We start from the raw sequence: 27,443 nt of genomic DNA, 5'->3' as shown, positions 1-27,443 counted from the left end.
GCTATGACAGGCTTTAACAAAAGTTATTATTAAACTACACAAAGATTAATAAATGTGCACCTACACTCTTAAAAATAAAGGTGCTTTAAAAGGTTCTTGACAGCGATGCCATAGAAGAACCATTTTTGGCCAGGCTGGTCATAGCTGGTCAGGCTGGGAGTCCATCAGCTAAAACCAGCTACTTCCAGCTTAAACCAGCTAAGACCAGCCAACTAGGCTGGTTTTAGCTGGCTTTTCAGCAGGGAACAAATCCATTTCTCATAAAGTGGTGGAACATAGTGCAGAACTATGGGCAGCCATGGCCTAATGGTTAGAGAGTCGGACTTGTAACCCAAAGGTTGCAGGTTCGAGTCTCAGGTCCGGCAGGGATTGTCGGTGGGGAAGGTGAATAACCAGCACTCTCTCTACCCTACCACGACTGAGGTGAGTTCCTTGAGCAAGGCACCGAACCCCCAACTGCTCCCCGGGCGCCGCAGCAATGGCTGCCCACTACTCCGGGTGTGTTCACTACTGTGTGTGTGTGCACTTGGATGGGTTAAATGCAGAGCACAAATTCCTAGTATGGGTTACCATACTTGGCCTCACTTCACCTCCTTTAAAGAACAAAGTGCAGCCATTAAGTTGCCCCAAAAGGGCATTTTGTATCAAAAAGTTAAATAAAAATAAATAAATATGTACATTTTCTGAAGAAAATGTGAGTGGTGCCTGACCTTGACAAAACTCGGCACTAGGCACTAATAGTAACCCTAATTATGTTAGCATCATGTTAACAACACGTTAATTGTGTAAGCATTATGTTTACAACATGCTAACACAAGTAAAATGTTAAAACAAAATTAGCATGTTGCTAGCATGATGTTAACATGTTATAAACAAGCTGCTGATGTGATTCATCAACTGTATACGCCATTTCCTCATGATATATGTTATCATTTGCCCACCGTCAACTATAGTTGCCGCTTGGACTTTTGACTAAGTATACAAAAAACTATAGATCTCTGTTTTGTTTGGATGATTCCAGAGACCTTCATGATTATGTAAACATATGTATCAACAAAAAATACTTGTTAGTGACATAAATATTTACTTTCTTTGGGAGGGTTTGCCCTCGCCATGCTTCCTGGAAGTAGGGGTAGGAAATTGACAGCCTCATGTGACAGGAAGGAAGTCAATGCCTTTTTTTTTGGTCTTGAAGTCCTTTATTTGGTTGTTTGCTTGCATTTCATTGAGATATAAAACATGTATAATATCTAGAAAAATACTTACAAAAGGAAAATGACAACTCTAAGCTGCGGCAGCTCTAGTTGTCCTCTGTTGAATTCAGATGCTGCCCCATCTTGACCTTTCACTGGACCCTGGCCCAGCAGTCACACACACACACACACACACACACACACAGAGAGAGAGAGAGAGAGCCTGGCTCATGTTTTGTCCTCCTCTCTCCCCTCAGCTCCTGAAGTCTCTCGCTCCCGAGGTGAACACACAATGTCGGCGGGGTCTGTATTTCCAGGACGGCAAGAGGCGGGTGGACTACATCCTCACTTACCCCATCAAGAAGACCAGCAGCTCCCGGCGCCACACGTCACGTCTCAGAGACAACGCCTTCACCCGCACCCTGCGGCGAGGTCGAGGGCCGCCTCCGCCCGCACCCAAAGATGACGCGGAAGTGGGCTCGCCCGACCACAGCTTGGACCACCACGATGACGACAAATGTTTACGGCGTGAGGAGTTCGAGAGTAACCTGATAGAGATGGGCCTGGAGCTGGAGAGAGACGAGGAGGTACGTGTGTTTTTCCTCATGATAACTGGATGGATGGAGCCTGCATTCCTGCTCCGCAAGGCTTTTGTTTGTTGGAGGTTTGTTTTGTCTTTTGGCTGAGCTCAGCTGTTTTACTTCAACACTCACCATGAAAAAGGGCCACAAAAGACACATTGTCGTACAGAACTCAAAACTCCTGTTTGGAAGAGACACATTGAGAGCCTTCACTTGTGGTTGCTCGTTCAATTAATGTTTTAAAATGGATAGGATCCTGAATAGTATTCCAGCCATGATAAAATATTGCTCAATAGAAACAAGCAAGTGTGCTGTTGTAATGCATATCATCATGGCTGTGACTGAGCCATAGACACAACAACATGATTGTGACAGATGTTTTGTTTCTGCAAACAAGTACCATTGTTATCAAGTGTCTTCAGACCAAATTTGGACTCTGCTAAATAATTTTGAATTATAAACTTAAGTAATTAAAGAAATGTTGCTCAAACTAGACAAATATGGATTACAGTTTTAGTATTTAAAGGAGTAGCTCACTTTCAGAACAAATATTTACAGATAATGTGCACACCCCCTTGTCCTTCTTTCTTCAGTCGTAAGGAAATTATGTTTTTTGAGGAAAACATTTCCGGATTTCTCTCCATATATTGGACTTCTACGGTGCCACCGAGTTTGAACCTCCAAAATGCAGCTTTAAAGGGCTCTAAAGAATCACAGCTGAGGAAAGAAGGGTCTTATCTAGCAAAACGATCGGTTATTTTCTAAAAACAATTACAGTTGTTTTCAAGTGCTCATCTTGTCTAGCTCGGTGTGTACTCTGTGTAGAGATTAAAAAGTATATAAATTGTAAATGTTTTTAGAAAATAACCGATGGTTTCGCTAGATAAGACCCTTCTTCCTCGGCTGGGATCGTTTAGAGTCCTTTGAAGCTGCATTTAAACTGCATTTCGGAAGTTCAAACTCGGGGGCACCATAGTCCATTATATGGAGAGAAATCCTGAAATAATTTCTTTACGACTGAAGAAAGACATGAACATCTTGGATGACAAGGGGGTGAGTACATTATCTGTAAATTTTTGTTCTGAAAGTGAACTACTCCTTTAACCTTTGTCAGGATCTGTTTTAAAAGATCAATGGCTCAGTGTGTCAACAGGGCAGTTCCTAATAAGCCTACAATGATGAAAAAAAATATTTCTGGAATATAATTACAGACAGAGCATTAATTGAGCATTAATAATTGATCAAAAAGACTATTGCTTTTGAAATAGGAAAAAAAATCATATGAGATTCAGTTTGATTTATTAATATCTTTCTAAATAAAGCAAACCCGTTTTGTCACCCGATACCAGGAAAACTGTTTTGGCACAGCTTCTATGGTGACTGTAAGACAGTAGCAACACATGATCCCAAATAACTGAAGAACTGAACATTCATTCGGCTCCAAATAGTAAAATGACAGAAACAAGTGTGCATCTGCTGTGAAATCATTTCTCTTTCATGTTTCTAAATAAAACAGCAGGTTAGGGTCTGTTTGGCTCTTATTTCAGCATTGAGGCACTGAGGCTGAGCTGTATTGTAAATCCAGTAACAACAGCCATTAGCTAAAGTCATCACCTACACAAAAATTGGCTTTCAGATTGTGATTAATGTGGTATATTTGCATGTATATGTGTTTAAAAAATGAGATTTACATGTCTGCACCTGTTTTTCTCTGAGAACAAGTTTATGAGCAAGTATGAATACATATAAAACCATGTATAGTCTTGGTCATGTGGTTATGTCATTAAATGCCTTGTAGAATTTCTTGAATTTCATAATTAGCAGAAGTAATGATGATCACAGCTGTTGAGCGGTTTGTTTTTGGCTGTGAAACTGTCCCTGACATGGGATCCCCTGTTCTGGAGTCTATGTAAGGCTTATGCATCAGGGCACACGTGGTCTGGTGCGTAGTGCACATGCTGTGAGGTGACGCTTGGTGTGTAGTCAACTCAGTCTGGCTCGGGTCATTTCCTGATTTCATTACTCTTGCTTCTTGTATTTAAAGTGACACTGCAATGGACAATGCAGTGAAGAAATTACATGTAAATGCTGGAAGCGTATATATTATGTTTGTACTGATTTTCTTTTTCATTAGTTATCTGCCATAAAAGTAGAGGCCCCAAACTTGGCAGGATGGTCCCAATCTCGCAGAGCTACTCAGGCACACAGACACACATACGTGCAACATCAGACCATTCCAAGCCATTTGTTTGATTTGCATAAAACTTAGCATGCTCAGTCAATCCCAGAATCCCAGAATTTTGATTCCTCAAGGCATTGCATTGCTCCCGCTGTTGCAGATCTCTACAGGTGGCACTAGGGAGAAGGGGAAAATAGGAGTTTTAATAATTACACAGTAGGGAGTTTGCAGGCTAGGAAACAAAATACATTAAGAAGTACATCTTATAAACCAGTTTGTGCTCTGTTATTTTTATGACTGAACTATGTATTGACTCATTAACTGTGTGTGATAGAACCATATTTCTGCTTTTCACTAAATTCTCTGAAACTGAACAAGAGTAAATCAAAAATGTTGATTATCTACTTCACCTGCCATTTTAATTTGTTTTTAAAAAAGCTAAAAAAAAACTCCTCCTAGGTTGTTTGTCCGAATTTCACCTATGTTTGTACATCAGGTCTAGACTAAAAGTCTTAATGTACATCGCCATCAAAAAAATTGTGCCCAAACCGGAAATGTGCTAATTACTATTAACAAGTTAATGTTAGTGCTGTCAATCGATAAAAAAACAAAAACTAATTAATCACACAATTTTTTCTGAAATTAATCGTGATTAATCCCAACTCAGATTAAAGTTTCTAAATACATTTATATTGCAATAATTTCACATTCAATTTTTAAATAAATGTAGAACAACATAAAGACAGCATATTTGTATTATTTGTTTAATATTTTTATGACTGAAGGTATCACTGATACCAATATTACTGATATCTCTATGAAATTATTTTTTCCTACTATTTAACCATTGACTATAGCTATTTAGCATTATAGTATAATTGAGCTATCAAACTGAACATTCATTAGACTTAGACTTATTCATTAGAAAATAATTAATTTCAGTGAACTTAAAACAATTTTGACATAAGCCCATTATTTACCTGTGCCTTTGAGTAAGTAGGAAATGTACAGAAATTGAATAAAGCTATCAAACACTGAATACTAAATTAAGTATAGATGAAAGTTATTGATTTCCTCTTTTTTCTTTTGTTCTTTGATTAACAGACATCACAGCAGCTGGGTTATTAGGTTATTTGACTGCCATTACTTTAAGAGCAGTTGCTGCTGAATGTGACACGCACCTGACACACATGCTCATAGTTTCACTCATGCTTGTATATAAAATCATAAAGCGTGCGTCACTGCATTTCTGCAATTGAAGAGCATGCGCTATCAGCACAGTATAGTGGCTAACAGGACAGGTAAATAGTTTTTTATTGACATATGGCCTGAAAACATCTAATCTAACTGCAGTTCACTGTTGTTCTTCTGAAGCTCTCTCGTAACCTGTTCCTTTTCCCGTGCTCGTTTAAACCAAGCTCGACTACTGCAGTGCCAACAACCTTATCTAGGTACATGATACATACATTTGGTCATGCCATATGGGCTTGTCAGTGCCCCCTCCGTATTCCAGGACTTCATGCATAAGGTTCTCTGGCATGTTGCGGAGGTCCTGAAATGCCTGAGAGAATTCCATGTGTTTTTTAAGCATCAGTCCTCAGTGCCATGCCTTGGATATAACATCAGCAAACACAACATCTAGATGGACAAGGGAAAGGTGGAAGCTGCTAAAAAATGGCCTACACCTACCAACATCAAGAAATGCGTTCTAAGGTTTGCAAACTTCTACCGGTGATTCATTCAACTACCAACTAACAGTCCCTTGCCAAATTCTCTGACCTGGATTCCATCTGACACAGAAGCCTTCAAGAAGCTCAAACCGCCTTCACTCCTAGTACATCCAGAACCAGAAAGTGGCATATCAACCACTGGGGTAGGAGCAGTGCTGGGAGCAGGGAATCCTTCCAGACTCCATCCATGTGTGTTCTTCTCCAAGAAGCTCACCCCGGTGGAGCAGAACTACAATATTGTCAACCGAGAACACCTGGCCACCAATCTCGCTCTTGAAGAATGGGGACATTGGTTAGCTCAACAACCATTCACTATGTTAAATGACCACAAGAGGCCACAAGTTCTTTTCACAATGACAATTTTTGACTGATTTCATACACTTCATTCAGTGGTTGCACGGCTACATTAGTGTTGTACGTTAACATTTAGGTATAACTGCAAGCTCATAAATCATTTATTTTGGTGTGGCACTGGAGATTCTCACTATTGCTGCAGACAATGCTCTTATATATAGTATACATGTACTGCATTCAAAAACTGCAAAATCAAGAGCTCCAGTCTGATTGGAATCAGTGTCATGTTTTCACATTTCAGAATCAATGTTCCGAAATTAGTTTGTGCTTTTGCAGGGGTGAGCATGGTGTTGCTTGTTCAGTGCTCTTACAGTCTTCTCAAAGAGGTGTGTGAACATTACGGAAACAAATTCCTCATAGAGATTCTACCAGCTTGACAACAGAATGAAATCCAGTCCATTGATGTGTTGCTTTAACATTTTTCTGTATTTTCAGGCCAAGACTCCAGGTGTGGGTTTTGTGAAGATTCATGCTCCGTGGAGCGTTCTCTGTCGAGAGGCTGAATTCATGAAACTGAAGATGCCTACCAAAAAAGTAATGTTCATCTAACAGTCCAGAGGAACATGCACAACTGACGTGTGTAAAGCAGATTCTGATGACTAAATGTGATCTTACTGTAGGTGTATGAAGTGAAGAACAGCAGTGGAGTGATGGAAAAGATCAACGCGTTCATCAGCAAACTAACAGATCCTCTTCATCCAAACTTAGAAGAGAACAGGATACAGAAAGTGAAGCACCTCTCATACCCATTCTCCAGGGAAAAGCAGCATCTGTTAGTGTCTGCTTCACAACAACATCCATTCTCAAGCATGAAACACATCTAAATGTCTGTTACATGTACTGTTAGGCTTTCAGGTGATTTGTGACCTTCGTACAGCTGAACCAATGTTACACTTTCATTATACTCAACTTTCAAAGACATAGAAGGCCTATTCACACTGAGAGCAATTTTTAAGACAAGATTTTAAAACTGAACAGTGCATCCTCTTGGACTCCTTCATGAAAATTAAGAAATTCTGTAGTTAGGCCCCGAGTATAGTTCAGCTTACAAAAAGGACGGTTTTGAAGTGACCGCTTGGTTGTTTTTGTTACAGATTTCAAGTAGTTACATTAGCAAGTTATCGGCCAGAGTGCATTTCACTTTTGTTCAAGGATTTACAATGGCATTTGCACATATGATTTGTGTGAATGGGCCTTAATACTAGGAATTGGACATATGCAAAAAGTATTAAAAAAATATACTTGTGACCTTTCGTTGTTACAGGTTTGATTTGTCTGACAAAGATTCCTTTTTTGACAGTAAAACAAGAGGTTCATTAGTAAGTATAAGGTATTTCTCCGATGTACAGTATTAATGCCATATTTTATCATTTTTCCCCATGAATTCAATGTTTTATGTGCATTATTCTAGGTATGTGAAGTTTTGAAGCGAACCAAGTGCACAAAAGCGAAGTTTAGCATGGGTAAGCTAAGCTAAGCAATTGAGAGAATTTTGAAACTTAATTTAGAACCACTTGAGTTTAAGTTACAGCCACCCTGTAGAACCCAATTGTATGCCAAAGTCATTTGAGTCATTGACTGCAAAACTGTAACTGAAGGAGTAATCTAGCATATGATTTTCACACGTTCAGGAATAACTAGTCTGCTTGGGAGTGGCGTTTATTTGGCAGCTTATCCATTACATGATGTAAGTATCCATCACTATAATTCTGTTGAAATGTTTCTAGGGATCTTAAGATATATGTCCAGAATGTCCAGAATTGACATAGACTAATCTGGGTCTAAGTACAGACCAGTTGTCCAACTTCTTGCTTGAATAGATGCAAATCTTTTATTAGCACTGGAATTTTCTACAGGATATGATGTGTTCTTTTCTCTCCTTACAGGGTGATGTTGGTGGGGAAAATGCTGAGCCAAATGACAGAAAGGTGAGTTATTTTTCTGTCTATACCTCCAGATCTGTGAAATGTGTTCTGTGTGAATGTGAATTTGCCAAAAAAAGTGACACTGACAGAATCAGATGGTTACTGCTATTAAGCAACCAGACAAGAACTGAGCAAAGATGACACCGCTGTCAGTTTCACAGCGAGAAACCCACAGCTACTAGCATGGTTTAATAAAGCTAGTTCTGAAAAAAGTCTGTGACAAAACCCCAAACCATTTGTGGTCTAGAATGAAAGCTGATCTCATTGGCCAAAATCAAATACAGCACAACACCCCGATTACAGCATAGTGCTGACTAAGTAGCAGGTCTCTGCCAAACACCAGACGACTCGGTTCAGTTCATGAAGCTTTTCCTAAGAAGACAAACAATATGTGCTGCTTCCCAGGATTGAAAACCACTGCATAGGCCAACTTTGACTTGCTGAGTGTGTCGTAGTCGTCACAGAGCTCAGGGAAAATTTAGTTTCCCAGCAGGCCGATGACCTGACGCACACATCAGAAACACATGCAGCTGAAAAGACAACAGTCTCACTTGAAAGTAGCACAGAAAATAGCATCATTCTGGAGGTAAAGAGGTGTTTCAACATGTTGTTACATTTATTTCAGCTGTTGTACGAAGAGTGGGCCAGCTACAGTGTCTTTTATAAGTATCAGCCCATTGGTTTAGTCAGGTAAATCTCCATCTCTCAATCTGATTATTCAGTGGTAAGTACTTCATAAGTAACATCTCAGTTATATTACAGGAAGTACTTTGGAGAGAAGATCGGTCTATACTTTGCTTGGCTTGGCATCTACACCCAGATGCTGATCCCTGCTTCCTTAGTAGGGGTCATTGTGTTCCTCTATGGATGTGTTACAGTTGATGACGACATTCCGAGGTCAGTGGACACGAAACAACACGTTTGGCTTTCTCAAGACAACTTACTGAAATGCTATTTAAACTTACAGTTATTATTATTCTTCTGAAACTAACATTTCTGACTGTTACTCCTCCTAAAAACTCCAAACTCAGTCCAGATCTTCAGACTGATATGACTCCAGTTGCTATATCTTTTCTAACTGATGGGACTTATGGTTTTCCTAAAAATAACGATTAAAACTGGGAAAAATCCCATAGACTTACAATCTAACAAATAGACTTATCTATCTAACCAAGCCTAGCAACTAGAATCATGTTAGTGACTTGCTAATCATGCTGGAATCATGCTAGTAACATGTTAAATAAGTTAGAAACATGGCATCTAATCTAATCTATCCATCCATCTGACAGACTGTATTGCCTTCAAAACATTCAAGCTTTAAGCTTTAAAACTATTTTAAGCTTCAGTCTTTTTCAGACTGAAAACTATACAACTTCTACAAACTTTTTAACTTTTTCACACTTTCTGATCAGGCTTTTTCAAGCCAACTTAAAGTTTGTCTTGACAAACTTTTTTTTATCTAGTTAACATTTAAAGTGCAAGACACAATCGCATATGTGTTTGTTTTTGTTAACGCTGAAAGAAAGTAGCATTATCATTGTGATCATTAAAAAGTGCAATTACTCCTAAACAAAAAAGTACAAATGTCAGATTTCAGAAGCAAAATGTTTACTTCATTTTGGTATGGACAAGCTCTAAAAAAATCACCCAGGAAGTTTTCTTTTGAACAGAAGACAAAATGACCATTGAAAAACTGATCCGGTTGTGTCTCATTGGCAAAACAGCAGTGACTATAATCCAGCAGGCTGGGTAGTTTGTGCAACGTTTCTACTGTCCAGCAGTGGTTTAAACAAAACTACTAATAAAATGACAATAAAAAGACAATTTTAGAATGTGCTTCCTCAAAACATCATGGACAAGGTCTATTTTAATAACTGGGTATACTATTAACTCATGTCTCACATCTACGGTTAAGTACGGTCGCATAACTTGCTTTGTGACAGGAAGAAAATACAGTTGGGTAATAAAGTACAAGCCCCCCATTCTCAACATAAACCCTCAAACTTTTAAAGAGGAAGTTCATACTTTGAGAAAGTGCATATAAAACCAAACATCTGTCTGAAAGTCCCTCTGGAGTTTGTCACTGTCAGGATATTATGACAGCCTGAAAAGAGCCTGTTGGAGCTGGTTCGGCAGTTTTTATATAGAAACTGCAACTCAGTTTTGCAGCTGAGGGAATAGAACTGATCAGAATATTGATCGTCTTCTCTAAAGAAAACTGTAATTGGAAAGGAAAAGGAAAAGGAAAAGGAAAGGAGGTGAAGTGAGGCCAAGTATGGTGACCCATACTAGGAATTTGTGCTCTGCATTTAACCCATCCAAGTGCACACACACAGTAGTGAACACACACACAGAGCAGTGGGCAGCCATTGCCGCGGCGCCCGGGGAGCAGTTGGGGGTACGGTGCCTTGCTCAAGGAACTCACCTTCAGTCGTGGTATTGAGGGTGGAGAGAGTGATGGTTATTCACCTTACCCACCGACAATCCCTGCCGGACCTGAGACTCGAACCCGCAACCTTTGAGTTACAAGTCCGACTCTCTAACCATTAGGCCACGGCTGCCCCCAAATTGTAGTTTCATCTAAAATTATTCTTTATAATATGAGTGAAGAAAGAATGGGAGTTGATGCTTTGGATGAAAGAACAAAATAACAAATAACAAAATAAGGCTCAAAACTGACTTTTTAAATAGTTGGTGAGAGGAGTTTCTTAACCTTTGGAAAATATAAGGGATTAAGCAAACAACAAAAAGTATGTTAAAACACCACCCATGTAACATGGTTGATAATTTACCAGAAGTTAATCTCTTAGTTCTTCTGTTTGGCAGTATGGAAATCTGTGACCAGCGGAAGAACATCACCATGTGTCCGCTGTGTGACCGCGTGTGCAGCTACTGGAACCTGAGCACAGCGTGTGGGACGGCCCGAGCCAGTCATCTCTTTGATAACCCCGCGACCGTCTTCTTCTCTATCTTCATGGCGCTGTGGGGTGAGCTCGTCCTTTCCAACATCACCAGGTCTCATTTCTGCTCCTCGATCATTCTCACTCTTAAAAATAAAGGTGCTTCACGATGCCATAGAAGAACATTTTTTGTTTAAATGCTTCCATAAAGAACCTTTAACATCTGAAGAACCTTTCTGTTTCACAAATGGCTCTTTGTGGCAAAAGAAGGTTCTTCAAATTATAAAAAGGTAAGAAAGAGCCTTCTTTTAAAGAGCCTTTGACTGAATGGTTCGTTGTGGAACAAAAAATAGTTCTATGGCATCGCTGTCAAGAACCTTTTAAAGCAACTTTATTTTTAAGAGTGTAGATTCCTCAAGGCAGTTGGCAAATTAGACAACAGCACACACACAATACTGAAAGTGGACTGTAGATCAGGCGTCCTTAACTATGTGTGCATGCATTGTGTTGTACTGCAAACCCTTGGCAGATTTGTGTTTGCAGCTGCTGATGTTGGGATATGAGTAGGGTAGGTTTAGGGTTGAGGTTTAGTCAGCACTGTAGTTATGTACCTGTTTGAGGTACTTGTAGCAACTAGGGCTGCACGATTAATCACACGATGTTGTGAGGCGCGTTTAGTCAATGAAGCCGGTACTTTGATTAGTAGTAAATCTCCATCACGTGCGTTCAGCTGGAGCGGCAATTAATACACAGAGACGTAAATCACTGACAAGCTACGCAAAATCGCATCAAAATCGCATTCGATTTTGAGCGCGATTTGGCGTAGCTTGTCAGTGATTTACGTCTCTGAACGCTCGAGCTGAACGCAGCCGAACGCACGTGATGGAGATTTACTACTAATCAAAGTACCGGCTTCATTGACTAAATGCGCCTCACAACATCTTGCGATTAATCGTGCAGCCCTAGTAGCAACTATGTATACTGCATGTATAAAAATGCTTGCAAGCACAAATATGTAAGGAGTAATATTAATTAACAACATGGACTTGTTTAGGGTTAGTTGCTTGTGATTATGTATAATTAGGGGCCAAGCCTGAAGGGCTGTAGCCCCTACTTCATCTGTATGTGTTCTTTATTCTACTTCTTCTTCCTCAATGGGGGTCTATGGCAGCCCTATGAACGGAACATTATGAAATTTGGCACACTTGTAGTGATGCCCATAAATAGTGATCTGACCAACTTTGGGGTCCCTAGGACCAACTCTATAGCATCACCACCAGTTCAGACATTAAACATTTAAGGGTGTACTCACACTAGGCAGTTTGAATCGTGCCCGAGTGCGTTTGACCACCAAAGCGCGGTTCGTTTGACTAGTGTGAGTGCTCCGAACCGTGCCCAAGCGTGGCTCGATTAGCTGTCCCTGGTCCGCTTGGAAGAGGTGTGCCAGAGCACGGTTCAGTTGGACTCGGGCGCGGTTCGCATGCAGTGTGAGCACTAACCGTGCTGGAGCACAGAACAGGACGTCACGCTTTTGCGAGGTAACCAACGTTTTTGTAGTCCGTAATCAAAGCTGCAAAGTCATTGCTGCACTTCAGCTGGTAATTGAAAACCTCCTCATACGAGCAGCACGACTGCGTGAAAATTTTCGTGCCACAAAGGCGATAGACCTGTTTAACAATAGGCGTTGAGAGGGCTGTGGACCACCGCGGACCAAACAATTTAAAATAATTATCCACAAAGTAAACTATTTCGCGTTCAGTGCGAGCGTTGCTCTTCCTGTTTATCCTGAAACCATCGCAACATAATGACGTAAGCGTGCTCCGGCACGAATGCTGAAACCCTATGTGAGTGCAGGCCAGAGGGGGAGTGGGGAGGGGGACAATCGTACTCGGGTCCGGTTCACAGCAACCGTGCCTAGTGTGAGTACACCCTAGAAAAATGAATCTTAGTACACCTGATTACTCTCTTCATGCTGATCATATGAACTAGCTTACATTAAGACTCCACCCTTTACAGTAGTGGCCATTTCCAAAAGTACAGTATTCAGTTTTTTTTTTTTTTTTTGCTATTCCTCCTTAGGAATTGATCCAATTCTTCCAAAAATTGGCTCAGATGATCTTTGGACCGAGACGCACAGAAATGACTGAACAGAAAAGTTATGACGCTTGTGAAGTTAACAAAGTCGACCCAAAATTATTTCTGAGGCTGTATCTCAGCCAAACTTTAATCAATCGACACGAAACTTGGTATACTTAATCAACACCATGTTCTGAAGGCCCATGATAAAGTTGGAAACAGCGCCACCTATAGGTCATGAGATACCAATAATAAAGATTTTGCTTAATATAATTTCATTCCCTGGTTTATGCCGATTCTGATGATTTTCCATGAATGTGCCTATTGATTTAAATGAAAAACAGTTTTTTTTGCCGTTCTTCCTACAAATTTTGTTACATTTTGTCCAATATCTGATCAGATGATCTTTGGACCGAGCCAAGTCCTCTCAAGTCTTTCACAGGAATTCTAGCATGCAAACACACTTCCACCTGAAGAAAACCCACCATCTTTTTCTCTTTCTTTCCTTCTTTCTTTCGCTCTCTTGTGGTGTCAGTTTTGTCATAAGTCTTGTCATTTGCTTTTGTCAGGATCACCCGCGAGCCGAGTACGAATTCAGAGTCATGCAGAAATCACTGAAGAAAGACCACAAATCACAGAAGGTGGAACTGAGAAATAACTGAGAAAATGTAAAAATTCACCACCGTTCCCCAGAAATACTTCTTCGAAGTAGACCATGCCTGTGGTTGTTGATTTATGCTAGTTAGCTTAGCATGCTAATTGGTTAGCAGGTTAACCGCTTGCAATTTGTTGTTTTCACAGAATACTGTGCAGCAGCTATTTAGAGAATGTGGCCCTTTGTGTTTGTTTGAGAATCAGCCGTCTTGCTCTCAGAGCATTGTTCTTCCAGTGAGCCGTCTCTATAGTTCATTCTTCTCTCTGTCTTAAACTAAACATCTCTCCATCTTGTCATTTTTATCATCTGTTTGGCTGTTTCCTGTGTGTCTGTGTGACCGCAGGCAGACCTGCTCAGTCCATTTCAACCCGTATCTGTAACGTTTCTCTGTTCTGTTCAGTGTCGTCTGCTGAGGGATTTGGACAGGAAGTCACTGACTTTAGCTCTGTTTGGGGGGCAGGAGTTCACACACAAGATTTACTGTGCTTCCATCTGCTTGGAAGAGAGATATGACAGCTGCAGCTCTTTTACAAGTATAAATACAAAGATATGGCTATCAGTAAAACACGGTGTTGTAGGTTTCTTAAACCTAGCTTTAAGAGTGGTGGGCCGATATCTTGTTTTTCTGCTTCTGGCCTTTTGTGTGGATGAAAATCATAGCACAAACCTCTTATTTCAATTCTCATCTATGCATTCAGCCAATATGTGAATGTCTGCTGCACACATTGGACTGATTTAGCTGCTCCCATCACTTGCACATGATTATTAATCAACTTTATAATTAGAATGTTAATATTTGATCAGATTCTGCCACATTTAGCACCTTTTCTCCTAATGGTTTCTCAGGTGCGGGTCAGAAGTGTAATGGAGTTCATTTCCTGATGTCAGTGTTATTAATGCGGTCTTGTGTGTTTCAGCGGCGTTCTTCATGGAGCACTGGAAGAGGCGGCAGATGCGGCTCAACTACGAGTGGGATCTCACGGGTTTTGAGGACGAGGAGGTCTGATCACATGACACTCTCACATTAACACACATCATATCATCATTGGAGGTCATTTCACTAGTCTGTTATTTAATGCTGTCATCCTCTTCTTCCCCTGGTGTGTGTAGGAAGCACTAAAGGTTTGCGCATATTCAAAACTCTTTTCATGAGCTCTGATTCCAGCTGTCTCTTCATGCACTCTTTCAAACTTTCCTCTCAAGTCTTTCACAGGAATTCTGGCATGCAAACACACTTTCACCTGAAGAAAACCCACCATCTTTTTCTCTTTCTTTCCTTCTTTCTTTCGCTCTCTTGTGGTGTCAGTTTTGTCATAAGTCTTGTCATTTGCTTTTGTCAGGATCACCCGCGAGCCGAGTACGAATTCAGAGTCATGCAGAAAACACTGAAGAAAGACCACAAATCACAGAAGGTGGAACTGCATGTGTTATTTTCACTATAAATATGAAAATGAACTCATTCTTTTTAAAGCTGTTTTGAAACAATATGTATTGCCAAAAGAAACTGCAATATTTTATAACACTTTGATATTCTAATTGTTAAAGATTGATGAAATATATTATACATAGAATTACTGGAATAAGTAAGTTACCTGACCATGCCAACATCCTGATTTGTAGCTCAATATGTTTTGCATTTGACTTTTATTTTCTTCTTTAGCCAGAGAAAGAAAAGCTGACATGTAAAGACAGATTTCCTGCCTATATGACAAACCTCATCATGATGCTTTTAATGGTAAGGCTGTCCTACACCAGCTCGTGTTTACCTTTGGGTTATACTTTACCATAAAGTCTTGTTTGTTAACTTTAGTTAATGCATTAGCTAACATAAACTAACAATGAGGAATTTATTTATTTAGTTTTATAGAGATATTTATGTTGCTCATGTTAGTTTACAGTGCATTAACTAATGTTAACAGATATAACATTTGATTTTTTTAAATGTTGAAATCAGCTTAGCTATGAATAAATGCTGTAAAAGCATAGCCAATGTTAACTAATGCAGTTAACTAATGCTAAGCGTAATGTAAAGTATCTCATATGCGTTCATATTCAACCCATATACGAGCATGTGAATATGAATATGTTGGCATAAAAGGCAGACATCGTGATTTCATGTAACCCTCTGATGCATGGTTTCAACTAGAGTGGACAGGTCTTTAAAATCCATTTTAACCATCCGAACCACTGTGGGTGATGACCTTTGACCCTTACCCATCATTTTATATGACCGTCCTCTGTATATGTCATTGTTTTCTTTATCTATGACAACATTAATTCAACATGGCTGAGGAAAGTGGTGAAGCATCAGCTACCTCTGGAATATCTACCTCTGTCTTTTATTCCAGGAGATCCAGACAGGTACTTTTCAAAAGAATAATATATACAAAACATCAGGTATTATTAATGTTGTTGCTGTTCACCAATAAATACATCTGTCTACTGTAGTGGGCACCATGCTTTAAAGGGCACATCTGTTCAATATATGTTACAGTTCAATTCAAGGATGCAATAATGATAAAAAGTGACAGTAAAGAGTCTGTTTACGCAAAAATGAATCTCTGATTTCAACTGCATTGGCCACTGGATGGTAAAGTAAGCAGATGCTGGTTTGATCCGTCAGAAAGGTCTTCAGCAGGATGTCCAAGCATCCGCTGTTCAAACACTGGCCCAGAATCATGACCTCATGGTCAAATACTGAAGCTTTTGGGACATCCTAAAAATACACATGAACAGAAATAGTTTAGTACTTGGAGAGGGCCAACACGCCTCCAGCTACTGAAAAACATAAACAATCTGAACAAATCGAAAGCTGCTCGTCCATGTGTTACTATATATTAAGGGTTTACATATCTTTTATCTACAATTAATCTTCCATTTAAATTAATAATTCATAAAGAAATATGTTGATAATGCACTGAATGATTCCTACCCAGATAGCACATGTACATCTGCAAGATGTCTGTTAAAGATCTCTTGGTCTGGCAGACGTCTGTAAGATGTCAGTTTCACGTACATTCTAATTCATAAACATAAAGACATCTAATAGATGTCTATTTGACATCTGATAGGAACGTCCAATAGACGTATTGCAGATGAGCAAACTACATCTCGCAGATGTAAATGCAGACGTAAAATAGACGTCTCCGAGTTGTACGTGTGCTATCAGGGAATATAATCTATTCAAAAAGAACAACGCACACAAAAATCAGTTCAGTCTGACTTAATTTTTCTTCAAACCAATGTGTTCTTTAGGTTTTTAAAAACTGAATAAAGTTTCTATACTTATATCTAACTATGACTTAATTTGAAGGGGCATCAATTTTACTATTTTATATTGTATTTTCCTGCCTGTTTTGAAATGCATCCCTTGCTGTTTTACAGATCGGTGTGACGTTTGCTATTGTATTTGGGGTGATTTTATACCGGATCTCAACCAAAGCGGCTCTGGCTATGAGCTCAAACCCCATGACCCGCTCCAACGTCAGACTGACGGTTAAAACCACGGCGGCCATCATAAACCTGGTGGTCATCCTCATTCTGGACGAAGTGTACGGCGCCGTCGCTCGTTGGCTCACCGTTCTCGGTCAGTCGTCATCGTTGATTTGATATTGATCATTGATGTATGATGACATTCAAACTGACCTAGTGCTTTTGATCCAATCATTTGGGTAATGCTTTTCTCCTCAGAGGTTCCTAAAACAGATAAGAGCTTTGAAGAAAGGCTGATCTTCAAAACATTCATCCTTAAATTCGTGAATGCGTTCACTCCCATCATTTACATTGCATTTTTCAGAGGAAGGTGGGTAATAATTATCCAAACCAGTTTTGTCTTATACAACTTTTAAAGGAAAGCTCCATGTGCTTCTGTTTGTTTATTTGCATTTAGTATTAATGGAAGTTCTTATCGAGTCCATACTAAATATGAACGAGTTTGTGGTGATAACTGTGTTCCCATACAGACTCGGTGGCCGTCCGGGGAGTTATCTCTATGTGTTTGAGTCCTATCGGATGGAGGAGGTATGAACACAGAAACACATAAGTTCTGAAGGGATTGCCTGCAGGGGTTGATGTGATGTTTTTGGTGTTTGCTCAGTGTGCTCAAGGCGGCTGTCTCATGGAGCTCTGCATTCAGCTCAGCATCACAATGCTCGGCAAACAGCTCATCCAGAACAACCTGTTCGAGATCGGCGTCCCGTGAGTGTCACGCTAACACACACACCACTGTATTACAAGAGGTTTTTATAGTCATGTTGAATGCGCTTTTTTGTTGCTGTGCTTTGGGTCTTGTTTGCTTTATTGCAGTAAACTGAAGAAGCTGATCAGATACATTAAATCCAAGAGAGGCTCGTTCCAGGAAGAGGAATATGAGAAGAAGTTACAGCGTTATGAGACGGATTATTTCCTGGAGCCCTTTGCTGGCCTCACGCCCGAGTACATGGAGATGAGTGAGTGTTTTTACACGCTCATAAACCAAACTAAATCTTCATACCGGATAAACGGCTAAATACTTTTCTTCATATATATATATTTCATTGATAGGCCTACAGTTTTATTCATTGAGTTATTTTTTATTTGTTTGGTTCAAAAGCCATTTTCTTACATGTCATCTGGGATTTGCTGTTTATTTTTATTGCAAAGTGGAGAACTGTCTGTATGTATATGTCATGGGATGACTCTTTGGTGCCCCTCAAAAAACATGGATGAATATTAATAAACTAACCCGCTGTTACAGTATTCATGTGATTAAAAAAAGCAGTGAAGTGGGGGGAAATTGTTAAGAATTCTTTGATTCTTTGAAGATTTATAACCTGCTAATCGGTTACAGCCATAATATAAGAAAAGATGGAAGATGTTTCAATTTGAACATACTGGACAATTGCAAATTGACTAAAAATAAAAATAAAAAGTCCAAACCAGTCACAACTAATGGCCAATGGTCTTTTTAATCAACAATTTTCAGAAGTTTAGACAAATATATCTTGTTTTGCCAAATTAATTATTTATTAATGAATTATTGTGCTTCCATTCCTGCAGTAATCCAGTTTGGCTTTGTGACTCTTTTTGTGGCATCTTTCCCATTGGCGCCTCTGTTTGCCCTCCTGAACAACATCATTGAAATCCGTCTTGATGCCAAGAAGTTTGTAGCGGAACTCAGAAGGCCAGATGCAGCCAGAGCTAAAGACATCGGTCTGTATTTTCACTGTCAGTTTTCATGTCTCACAGTTAGTACATCACATAATAAAACTCAAAGAAATATTCCTGCCCTAGTTTAAGCCCTGTGGCATCACTGTCCACTACCATTGGTAACCATTTTAACTTGTCCACCAGTTGAAGAATGGAATATATTGAGTTTGAAACATCTACAGTTGGAATATTCCTGCAAATCTTTCCATTAACTGTTAGCTGTATTTTAAGAATTTTACCTCCAATTCCTGATGAAGTAATTGTGTTCTTCATGATGTCTTCACAGGAATCTGGTATAATATTCTCAGAGGAGTCGCGAAAGTGGCAGTTATTGTCAATGTAAGTCTATTAATGCTGTCACATTTACATTTGAACTGTGAATTTCCACTTTTTTTAATTTGTTAACAGTGCCATTATAAATGTGTCTGAGCATTTGACATCTTATTGGTAAAAACTAGAAATCGTAGCATCCCTCGGCAAACAAAGCCACGTCACTAAAAAAAAAAGTGATTGTACTGTAACTGATGGTTGTGTGCTATTAAGATTTCATATCGTAAATCTTTAAAAGTAGAGGCAGCCTAAACCTAAACCTGGCAGTCACAAACATGCCCAAAAAAGACTACTGAGCAAGAATATCACCCATATTCTTTTTTAATCTTTATGCTTGTGGGGGAAACTCAGTTTGCGTGTTGTTGTTATCTCAGGGAATTAAAATTATGCTAGTAAATGGAGCGTTCCCTTTCCAGACAGTCTCTCATATTGAGCGATGACCTAACATGGAATTAGCAAGGGCCGGGCCACAAGGCCAGAGTCTTCAGACAATAGAAGTCCAGACTACTAGCAGGGGTGCAGGATGATTAAGAGGATAGGTCAAGGTTATAAAACCTATTGACCTGGTGAAGTAGGCCCTCACTCCAGTGGGGCACTGTGAGCCCACTGAAACAAAAAACAATGTTATGGCATGTACTATCCAACTGGATAATCTCTGTTTTATAACTGCCAGACTTTCAGAGCAGCTTCCGAAGCACACAAAATGCTGCTCTGATTGTTGATAATAGCTAAATCACTCTGTATATATCTTAAGGGCCCAGGCATCTAGAAAAGGCTTTGGCCTCTGAGATAGTATTGGTGCCCCTCACAGGGAGCTGCAAAGGCTCTTATTGAGGAGCCATAGATCTAGGCTCCACAACTCTGGTTTAAGGTGCCAAATTATTCCTCTCACCTGAAAGAGAAGGTCCTTCCTCAGCAGAATTGGCCGACAGCAGATGGCCCCATTTTGGTGGAACCACTGTTTTCCAGACTCTTCTGATGACCTGAGGGACCAGAGCAATCAGGGAAAAAAGAAATACAGGCACACACTGGGACATTCGTGGGCCAGTGCATCTCATTCCTTAATGAAAAATGTGAGGTGAAGAGGTTGACCTCATCAAAATCATCTAAACCATTTGAGTTCATTCCTTTGAAGACACACTGCCCTGGGAAAGCATGTCCACTCCCTGGTTCAATCTGCCCAGCACGGGCACTGCCTTAAAGGAGTGCAGGCTGCACTGTGCCTATAAGAGGAGATGCCATTTTGTATAGACTGCTCTGTGATGTCTGATCAGATGAGGACATGGTGCTCCCTTATGGCTGGTAAAAAAGTTTTGAAAAGCCACCATCATTACCAGGAAAATAACGTGAAGACACTACTCCAGACTAGACCAGGAGCCAAATGCCAGTGTGCCCTAGGCAACTTGAAGCAGCAGTCAAGCTAGACCATTTTGGCAGGAAGTGGCACACACTTACAATGACTTCTGGCCACGGCCAACCACAAGGCCATATAGGCCTGTTGAAAAGATGAGGAGTCAAGAAAGGTTGTCTTGTCCTTGATCTCCACTAAAGTTCTTGCCACTCAAGAACATTAGGTTGGCCATTGCTTGACTTAGTAGCGGACAGAGCGCTGTGCAGCTCCTTAAAAGCAATAGAGTTTGCACAATCCTTCACATTAGAAGCTGACAATAACACAGTCATTGGCAAAAAGGGACCAAACCACTTGTACCTGGTGAGGGTGCTGGTCCTCACAGGAAAAGAGCACCAGGGAAACCTTGTGGGGAATGTGTAACGCATGGGATCTGAGCCAGTGTGAGCTCACTCTGACCCATCAGTTTTGCCCCATAACTCATAGTTTTTCATAATGAAAACAGCATGTCTCAGTGAGCACAGCCTCTGTGTGGGCTTTCCCAAACAGGCGGCACGCTCAGAGTACTCCTCTGAGGAACATCCGTCTGCATGAGCCACATCCGTAGCAAGGCATTTTGCAGCAAACACTCTGAAAATATGCTCAGCACTGTATCAGCTGCTAGAGTTCCTCTATGGCGAGCAAGAAGTTCTTCTTGTTCTTCATTGGAGTGAGCAAGGAGATGATCTTTGCACTGAAGGAGAAGGTTCGAATGAAAGGGCAATCAGCAACCAATGCCATTTGTTTGTGCAGCTACATGCATGTTAACAAATCAGGCTTCAGCATTCGGAGAAAACAATGTTTTATGCAATCAGTTTTACCAGCTTAAAACTGCATCATCCACTGTTTACGTAACACTGAGCAAGGTTATCTTTGCCTTACAACTAAAACCACACTTCTTTAGAGACATTCTTCCCGACTGAGTCCCATGCAGCAGTGCAGCCGAATGAAGCACGTTGATGGGTGCACTCTTGCTCTCGCTCTGGTCGATGTGTGCGCGGATGCGCTCTTTCGGGAGAAATGCCCATACAAAGAGTTCCACCTTTCAGGACGTCATGAAGAGCCATGAACGAAAAAAAAATTCAGAAACTTGTAAGAAACCCAGAAGTGTGTATTCACCACAGAAATAATCTGTTATACGTCCAAATAGTTTTTTGAAACTTTGGCCATGTTTAGCATGAGAATCCAACTCTTCAACAGTGTAAATAACTTAACATGCATGAAACAGCGTCCCCCCCCCCCCCCCCCCCCCGCCCGTAATGTTAAAGTGTGAATTTTTCTACATAGCAATTATAATCCATCACCTCATATTTAAAACAATTCTAAATCTATGAATATGCAGTAAAATGTCAAAAAAAGGAAAAAGTGTTATTTTTAAATAGTGTCATTTTTCCTGTAGGCATTTGTGATCTCCTTCACATCAGACTTTATCCCACGGCTGGTCTATAAGTACATGTACAGTCCAGATGGGTCAATGCACGGCTTTGTCAACCACACGCTGTCTTACTTTAATGTCAGTCACTTCCAGAACGGTACCGCTCCATTGGAACCTTTCCATCTAGGCTTCTATGTGGACATCTGCAGGTACGGTGTACCTATAATAGCAGCTCTAAACTCAATTAGCACTCCACATAAATGTTTGATGACATATTTCTCCTTTTCCTCCAGGTATAAAGACTACAGAGAGCCTCCGTGGTCTCTGACACCATACGAGATCTCCAAAGAGTTCTGGGCTGTGTTGGCGGCCAGACTAGCATTTGTCATTGTCTTTCAGGTTAGTGTCTAATATCTAAAAACACATCTCTTAACTCATCTTTTAACTCATTTTTGTGGATGTTTTGTGCTGGTAAACACATTATTATGTTATCATAGATATTAAGTGAACTCGACAAACCATTTGAGAGTGAAGTTGTTTGTGATATATTGAGAAAAAGAAAGGCTGGTTAAATTGTCCTCTTGTCCTCTGCAGAATGTGGTGATGTTGATGAGTGATATTGTGGACTGGATCATCCCAGATATTCCCAAAGACATCAGTTTACAGATCCATAAAGAGAAGATCCTCATGATGGATCTGTTCATGAAAGAGGAACAGGGAAAGACACGGATAGAGGACAGCTGTAAAGAGACGAGTCACAGTTCTCTGACACGCTCACGGTCCGTGTCTACAACCTGCAAAAACTACTAACATCAGCAGCCTCAGAGTTTTTATCGTTACATTCCACTGACGAACCCCAGACGCGGTATTGGGTCTAAAATAAGGCTAAAATAAGGCCTGTCGCCAGTGCACACTGCCTGACTTCATATTATACAGTTCTTCATGCTTCTTAAATGTGATGTTCTTTGTGTGCTCTGTTTTTTTTTTTGGTCATATTCATTTCCCTCTATGTCATTGTTCTCTAGTCAATGCATTATTATAGACCAAAACATGCTCTAGAGAAGCATGTGAACGACAACACTTCTGGCTTTGTGAGCTCGATTTTGTACATCTTTGCAACAGTTTGGTAGCATTGCTGGACATTAGCATAAATCAGCATTCATGTCTTGTCCAGTAATCCTGATGAGGTGTGTTCGATGAAAGTCGTGGAGCTCGAGGGTCTCCTGTGTTGTCTTGCAGGTCAATTATTGTCATGGCAAAAGAGTTTAAAGAATCTTGTTGAGCAAGTTAGTTAAACTACCTGAAGTTCACATCCAGACGCATTTGAATGAGGGTGACTCTGCCGCCTCCTAGAGTACTACTGTGTGATATTACCACAGGAATACAAGATTAAATGTTACAGCATGAGACCACACACTTGCATTTAAGTTTTTATCTTACGAATCCTTCAGATTATTAATTGATTCTCTAAACAAATGGCATAAAAGTCTTAACCATCATGATACAACGAACTGAACTGTTTTTATACACTGATAAAATGCTCATATAAATCATACCAGTAAACATTACAGATCAAGGCAAAACTGAATCTACTAAACAATTTGCCAGTTTGACCAATACAAAAGGGCTGTTAGATGTTTTGATTGAAATGTTTGATTTTGATTTTCAATCCTGAAGGATTCGGTTGTTTTGTTTGCAGTTGTTTGTAATGGAAAATATCTACTATCCTCTATTTATATCTATTATAAAGCCTGAATAATAGGAGGAGTTTTTGACAAGGATTCATATAAACATTTTGATCATTCGAACAAATCGACATCAAAATGTAATTAGAGGTAATAAATTAGATCCTACTCTGATCCTGATAAATATTAATGACATGATATTTTTGGAATTTTGAAAAGCCCCAGCAGATTTGAAGTGGACGTCGTTCTTCTCTGCTTGAATTCTTCTAATCGGATGTCCCTCCATATTTAATGTTTTCACTTTTGTTGTATGATGACAATTTTTCTAATGCTTTTAATTATTTTGTACGGTGGATGCTTTTCATATTTAATGGTGCTTGATGAGATTCATAATCTGTACGTTGAGCAAGCACTATGGAACATATTATCATTGCATAAAACATTATACTTCTCATTCACATTGTGTTCAAAGAGTGTAACAGACTTGAAAACCATCATTTCCAAGTTAAATCCAATAATGTTTTAGATTTTTTACAGGATCATTAAGTCATTTAGACTCTTAGATTTCTAAGGTGTATGTATACTGTCCGGAGATGTATGGCTTTTTGATTGACATTTACAGTTTGCACCAAACGGGTTGTACAGTAAAAACAAACAAGACTCAAATGAACTGCAGGCGATTTAATGCTCCCAAGATAAACCATTTCTGTGCTGATATATTTTAAGGTCTTACATACCTTTTTTTTTTAAGTATGATGTTTATTCACTGCTTTACATGTCTACTAAAATGTTAATGCGCATACGCATCTTCTGTTTGCTTGCCTTAATTTAGGAACACAGTGTGCTTTAGTGAATGTCGCTGTGTATTGTAATGTAACACTAAAATGAAATAAAGTCTACTTCAGTTGTCAGTTTACTTTTGTGACATCTGTTCCATGGACTCTTATTTTTATATGTATTTCAGTTTCCTCTCTGTATATGAATTTAAATTTTAATGACATTTGTAAGCGTTTTAATTTGTTAACTAATTATCTGTTAATCATTATGTGTTGTTCAATAAACACAATTTCATATCTGTAGCTATTTTAATATATATATATATATATATATATATATATTATTCAATGATCTGTTAAGCATTTTATAATGTTTATGATTTATTGAAAATTTAATGAAAATTAATGCTGTTAAAATCACTTGTGGATTTTTAAAAAGTAAATGGTCATATGTGAATTGAATGAACTCTTGTTAATGATTTATTAATAAAAGTTATTATAATGTGTTATCATATAAAAAAAGATATTGTCTGTGTGTAAGGACCAAATGTGAAGGTGTGCTCAGATAAAGAAATTTCATTAATTAATATTATTTTTAATACGGACACAAAACCAAATCTCAAGTATGACTTTGATAAACTGACTGAAGTTAAAAGAGTCCATCTGCTCAATCCTCCAGATTCATTATATTCCTCATATATCTTGCCACGTTATCTTGTTGCGTCTTGTCTTGTTTATTTTGAGTCTTGTGTTAGTACCTGCCCTGCATCCTGAATTTTTCTGGCCACTGATGTCAAAAAACACCACTAATGCTCATACGGCATCTGGGTCCTTTCTTTTGCAGATCTGTAAAAGAATAACCAGGGCTCCTGCCTTGATCTCATAACAAGACTGAAGGAGAACATGAAGTGCAGACAAACATATGACAAGGTCTTCCAAAGCATATGGGGTGCATCCGGTAAGTTGCAGTGTCGCTTCGGAAACTGTTGTATTAGGTTGTTGCAAATTCTTTGTTGTAAGTCTTTTGAATCTTTAATCTTGTAATACATTGCAGACCTTCTACTCTCCTGGAAGCACTTCCCAAATGTCTGTGTTTATGATTCGCAAGAGGTTTGGCAGCTCACAGATAAGAATGTGAAGTCAGCCAGGGATTGAAATATTGCAGGTGTCACAGCAATGGCTACATGAAAGGGTGCATCGCGGGGAGGAAAATGCTCATCCGGTCACTTGATCTTCTGAGTACTAATTCTGAGAAGAATGCCACAGATCCAAAGGACATACTGTGCAGTATCCAACTTGTCCCTGAGCCGAAAGGGTGATTAAGTAACCAAGTTGCAGAGCAGTTCTTTGCCAAAATGCATAAAAGTAACTACTTCTTCAACAACATGGCTCCATCAACCCATGCATTTCTTATGAGAAGAGTTATCCATCATCATAACACCTCCACAAATAGAGCACTTCTGGAGAGGCCGTTAAACTCCGGACGCCAGCTGAAACTTCTGAGGCCCATCACCTTGTTTGCTTTAGGAAAAGCTGTTATAGGTGAATGAAGCAGTATTTTTGTTCCGGTTTTGCTGAGCTCTTGTCTTCTTGGTGTCCCCAGCCCAGCAATCAAGTGCATCAAAACGACAAAGCACAACTGTGGCAGCCCAGGCACCTTCCACAACAAGTACATTGCTTTAACATTAATGATAATACAAAGTCAGTCATGTAAAAGCTTGACCCATGTGACGTAATTGTTCATGCTTTGTCAAAACTTAGAAACGTAACTGCAATGCATATTCTTGTCATTGAATTGTTTCATAATTCATTAGTGCTTCATTTTTCTTGTAGATGTTGGCCCTTCACACCATTGTGGGCGGCATTGTGCATCAGGCCCTGCAGAACATATATAACATTTTAATATAAACCAATTTATTGAATACACTTTTCAACACAGTTGGATCATAACCAGGTTGTAAGTACTGCTTCAAAACCCCAAAAGAAAGGCATCTTCTATGGCTTCTGCTTCTTTGTTTTTTTTCTTTCGACTTATACTTCTTTGACAGCTTCTGCTTCTTCAACTTTTTCTTAGACTTGTGCTTATTTGACCTTTTCTTTGACTTTTACTTTTTCAACTTCTTCTATGGCTTCTGCTTAGATTTTTTTTTTTACTTCTACTTCTTCAACTTCGATGGCTTCTTCAAATTTTTTCCGACTTCTACTTCTTCGACAGCTTCTGCTTCTTTTTCTATTTATGGCTTCTGCTTCGACTTTTTTTCCCTTGACTTCTACTTTAACTTCTATGGCTTCTGCTTCTACCATTTTGTTTTTCTTCGACTTGAACTTCTATGGCTTCTGCTTCTTCAATTTTTTTTCTTTGACTTCTACTTTGACTTCTATGGCTTCTGCTTCTTCAATTTTTTTTCTTTGACTTCTACTTTGACTTCTATGGTTTCTGCTTCTTCCATTTTTTTTCTTCAACTTCAACTTCTATGGCTTCTGCTTCTTCAATTTTTTTTCTTTGACTTCTACTTTGACTTCTATGGCTTCTGCTTCTTCAATTTTTTTTCTTTGACTTCTACTTTGACTTCTATGGTTTCTGCTTCTTCCATTTTTTTTCTTCAACTTCAACTTCTATGGCTTCTGCTTCTTCAATTTTTTTTTCTTTGACTTCAACTTCTATGGCTTCTGCTTCTTCAACTTTTTCTTTGACTTCTACTTTGGCTTCTACTTCAATTTTCTTCCTTCGACTTCTATGGCTTCTACTTCAATTTTTTTTCTTCTACTCCAACTTCTATGGCTTCTACTTCAATTTTCTTCCTTCGACTTCTATGGCTTCTACTTCAATTTTTTTCTTCTACTCCAACTTCTATGGCTTCTACTTCAATTTTTTTCTTCTACTCCAACTTCTATGGCTTCTGCTTCTTCAATTTTTTTTTCTTTGACTTCAACTTCTATGGCTTCTACTTCTTCAATTTTTTCTTTGACTTCTACTTTGGCTTCTGCTTCTTCAATTTTTTCTTTGACTTCTACTTTGGCTTCTACTTCTTCAATTTTTTCTTTGACTTCTACTTTGGCTTCTACTTCAATTTTTTCTTTGACTTCTACTTCGGCTTCTGCTTCTTCAT

At 39.3% G+C, this 27,443-nt stretch overlaps 1 protein-coding gene across 3 annotated transcripts in view; it reads left to right on the top strand.

The window, feature by feature from the left end:
• The window catches only part of ano1b (anoctamin 1, calcium activated chloride channel b), a 34,757-nt gene extending 10,121 nt beyond the window's left edge, over positions 1-24,636 (top strand). For 2 of the 3 annotated variants that reach the window (XM_073831437.1, XM_073831438.1), the window contains 23 exons: positions 1,451-1,780; positions 6,473-6,571; positions 6,658-6,809; positions 7,302-7,356; positions 7,449-7,500; positions 7,669-7,724; positions 7,924-7,965; positions 8,588-8,652; positions 8,725-8,859; positions 10,789-10,949; positions 14,511-14,593; positions 14,934-15,005; positions 15,254-15,328; positions 16,978-17,179; positions 17,284-17,395; positions 17,556-17,613; positions 17,690-17,790; positions 17,899-18,041; positions 18,631-18,783; positions 19,067-19,119; positions 21,897-22,081; positions 22,166-22,271; positions 22,467-24,636. In XM_073831437.1, coding sequence (XP_073687538.1) covers positions 1,451-1,780; positions 6,473-6,571; positions 6,658-6,809; positions 7,302-7,356; positions 7,449-7,500; positions 7,669-7,724; positions 7,924-7,965; positions 8,588-8,652; positions 8,725-8,859; positions 10,789-10,949; positions 14,511-14,593; positions 14,934-15,005; positions 15,254-15,328; positions 16,978-17,179; positions 17,284-17,395; positions 17,556-17,613; positions 17,690-17,790; positions 17,899-18,041; positions 18,631-18,783; positions 19,067-19,119; positions 21,897-22,081; positions 22,166-22,271; positions 22,467-22,682 — 2,706 coding nt within the window. In that variant the 3' untranslated portion in view covers positions 22,683-24,636. Of the gene's footprint in view, positions 1-1,450; positions 1,781-6,472; positions 6,572-6,657; positions 6,810-7,301; positions 7,357-7,448; positions 7,501-7,668; positions 7,725-7,923; positions 7,966-8,587; positions 8,653-8,724; positions 8,860-10,788; positions 10,950-14,510; positions 14,594-14,933; positions 15,006-15,253; positions 15,329-16,977; positions 17,180-17,283; positions 17,396-17,555; positions 17,614-17,689; positions 17,791-17,898; positions 18,042-18,630; positions 18,784-19,066; positions 19,120-21,401; positions 21,574-21,896; positions 22,082-22,165; positions 22,272-22,466 lie in introns of those variants that run through there. The other variant, XM_073831439.1, reaches the window with a different exon arrangement.
• The last annotated feature ends 2,807 nt before the right edge of the window (positions 24,637-27,443 follow it).

Source organism: Garra rufa, chromosome 25 (genome assembly GCF_049309525.1).
Source record: "Garra rufa chromosome 25, GarRuf1.0, whole genome shotgun sequence".
In the NCBI taxonomy this organism is placed as follows: Eukaryota; Metazoa; Chordata; class Actinopteri; order Cypriniformes; family Cyprinidae; genus Garra; species Garra rufa.
Note: the sequence above shows the minus strand (reverse complement) of the source record. Positions and strands in the feature narration are given on the sequence as shown.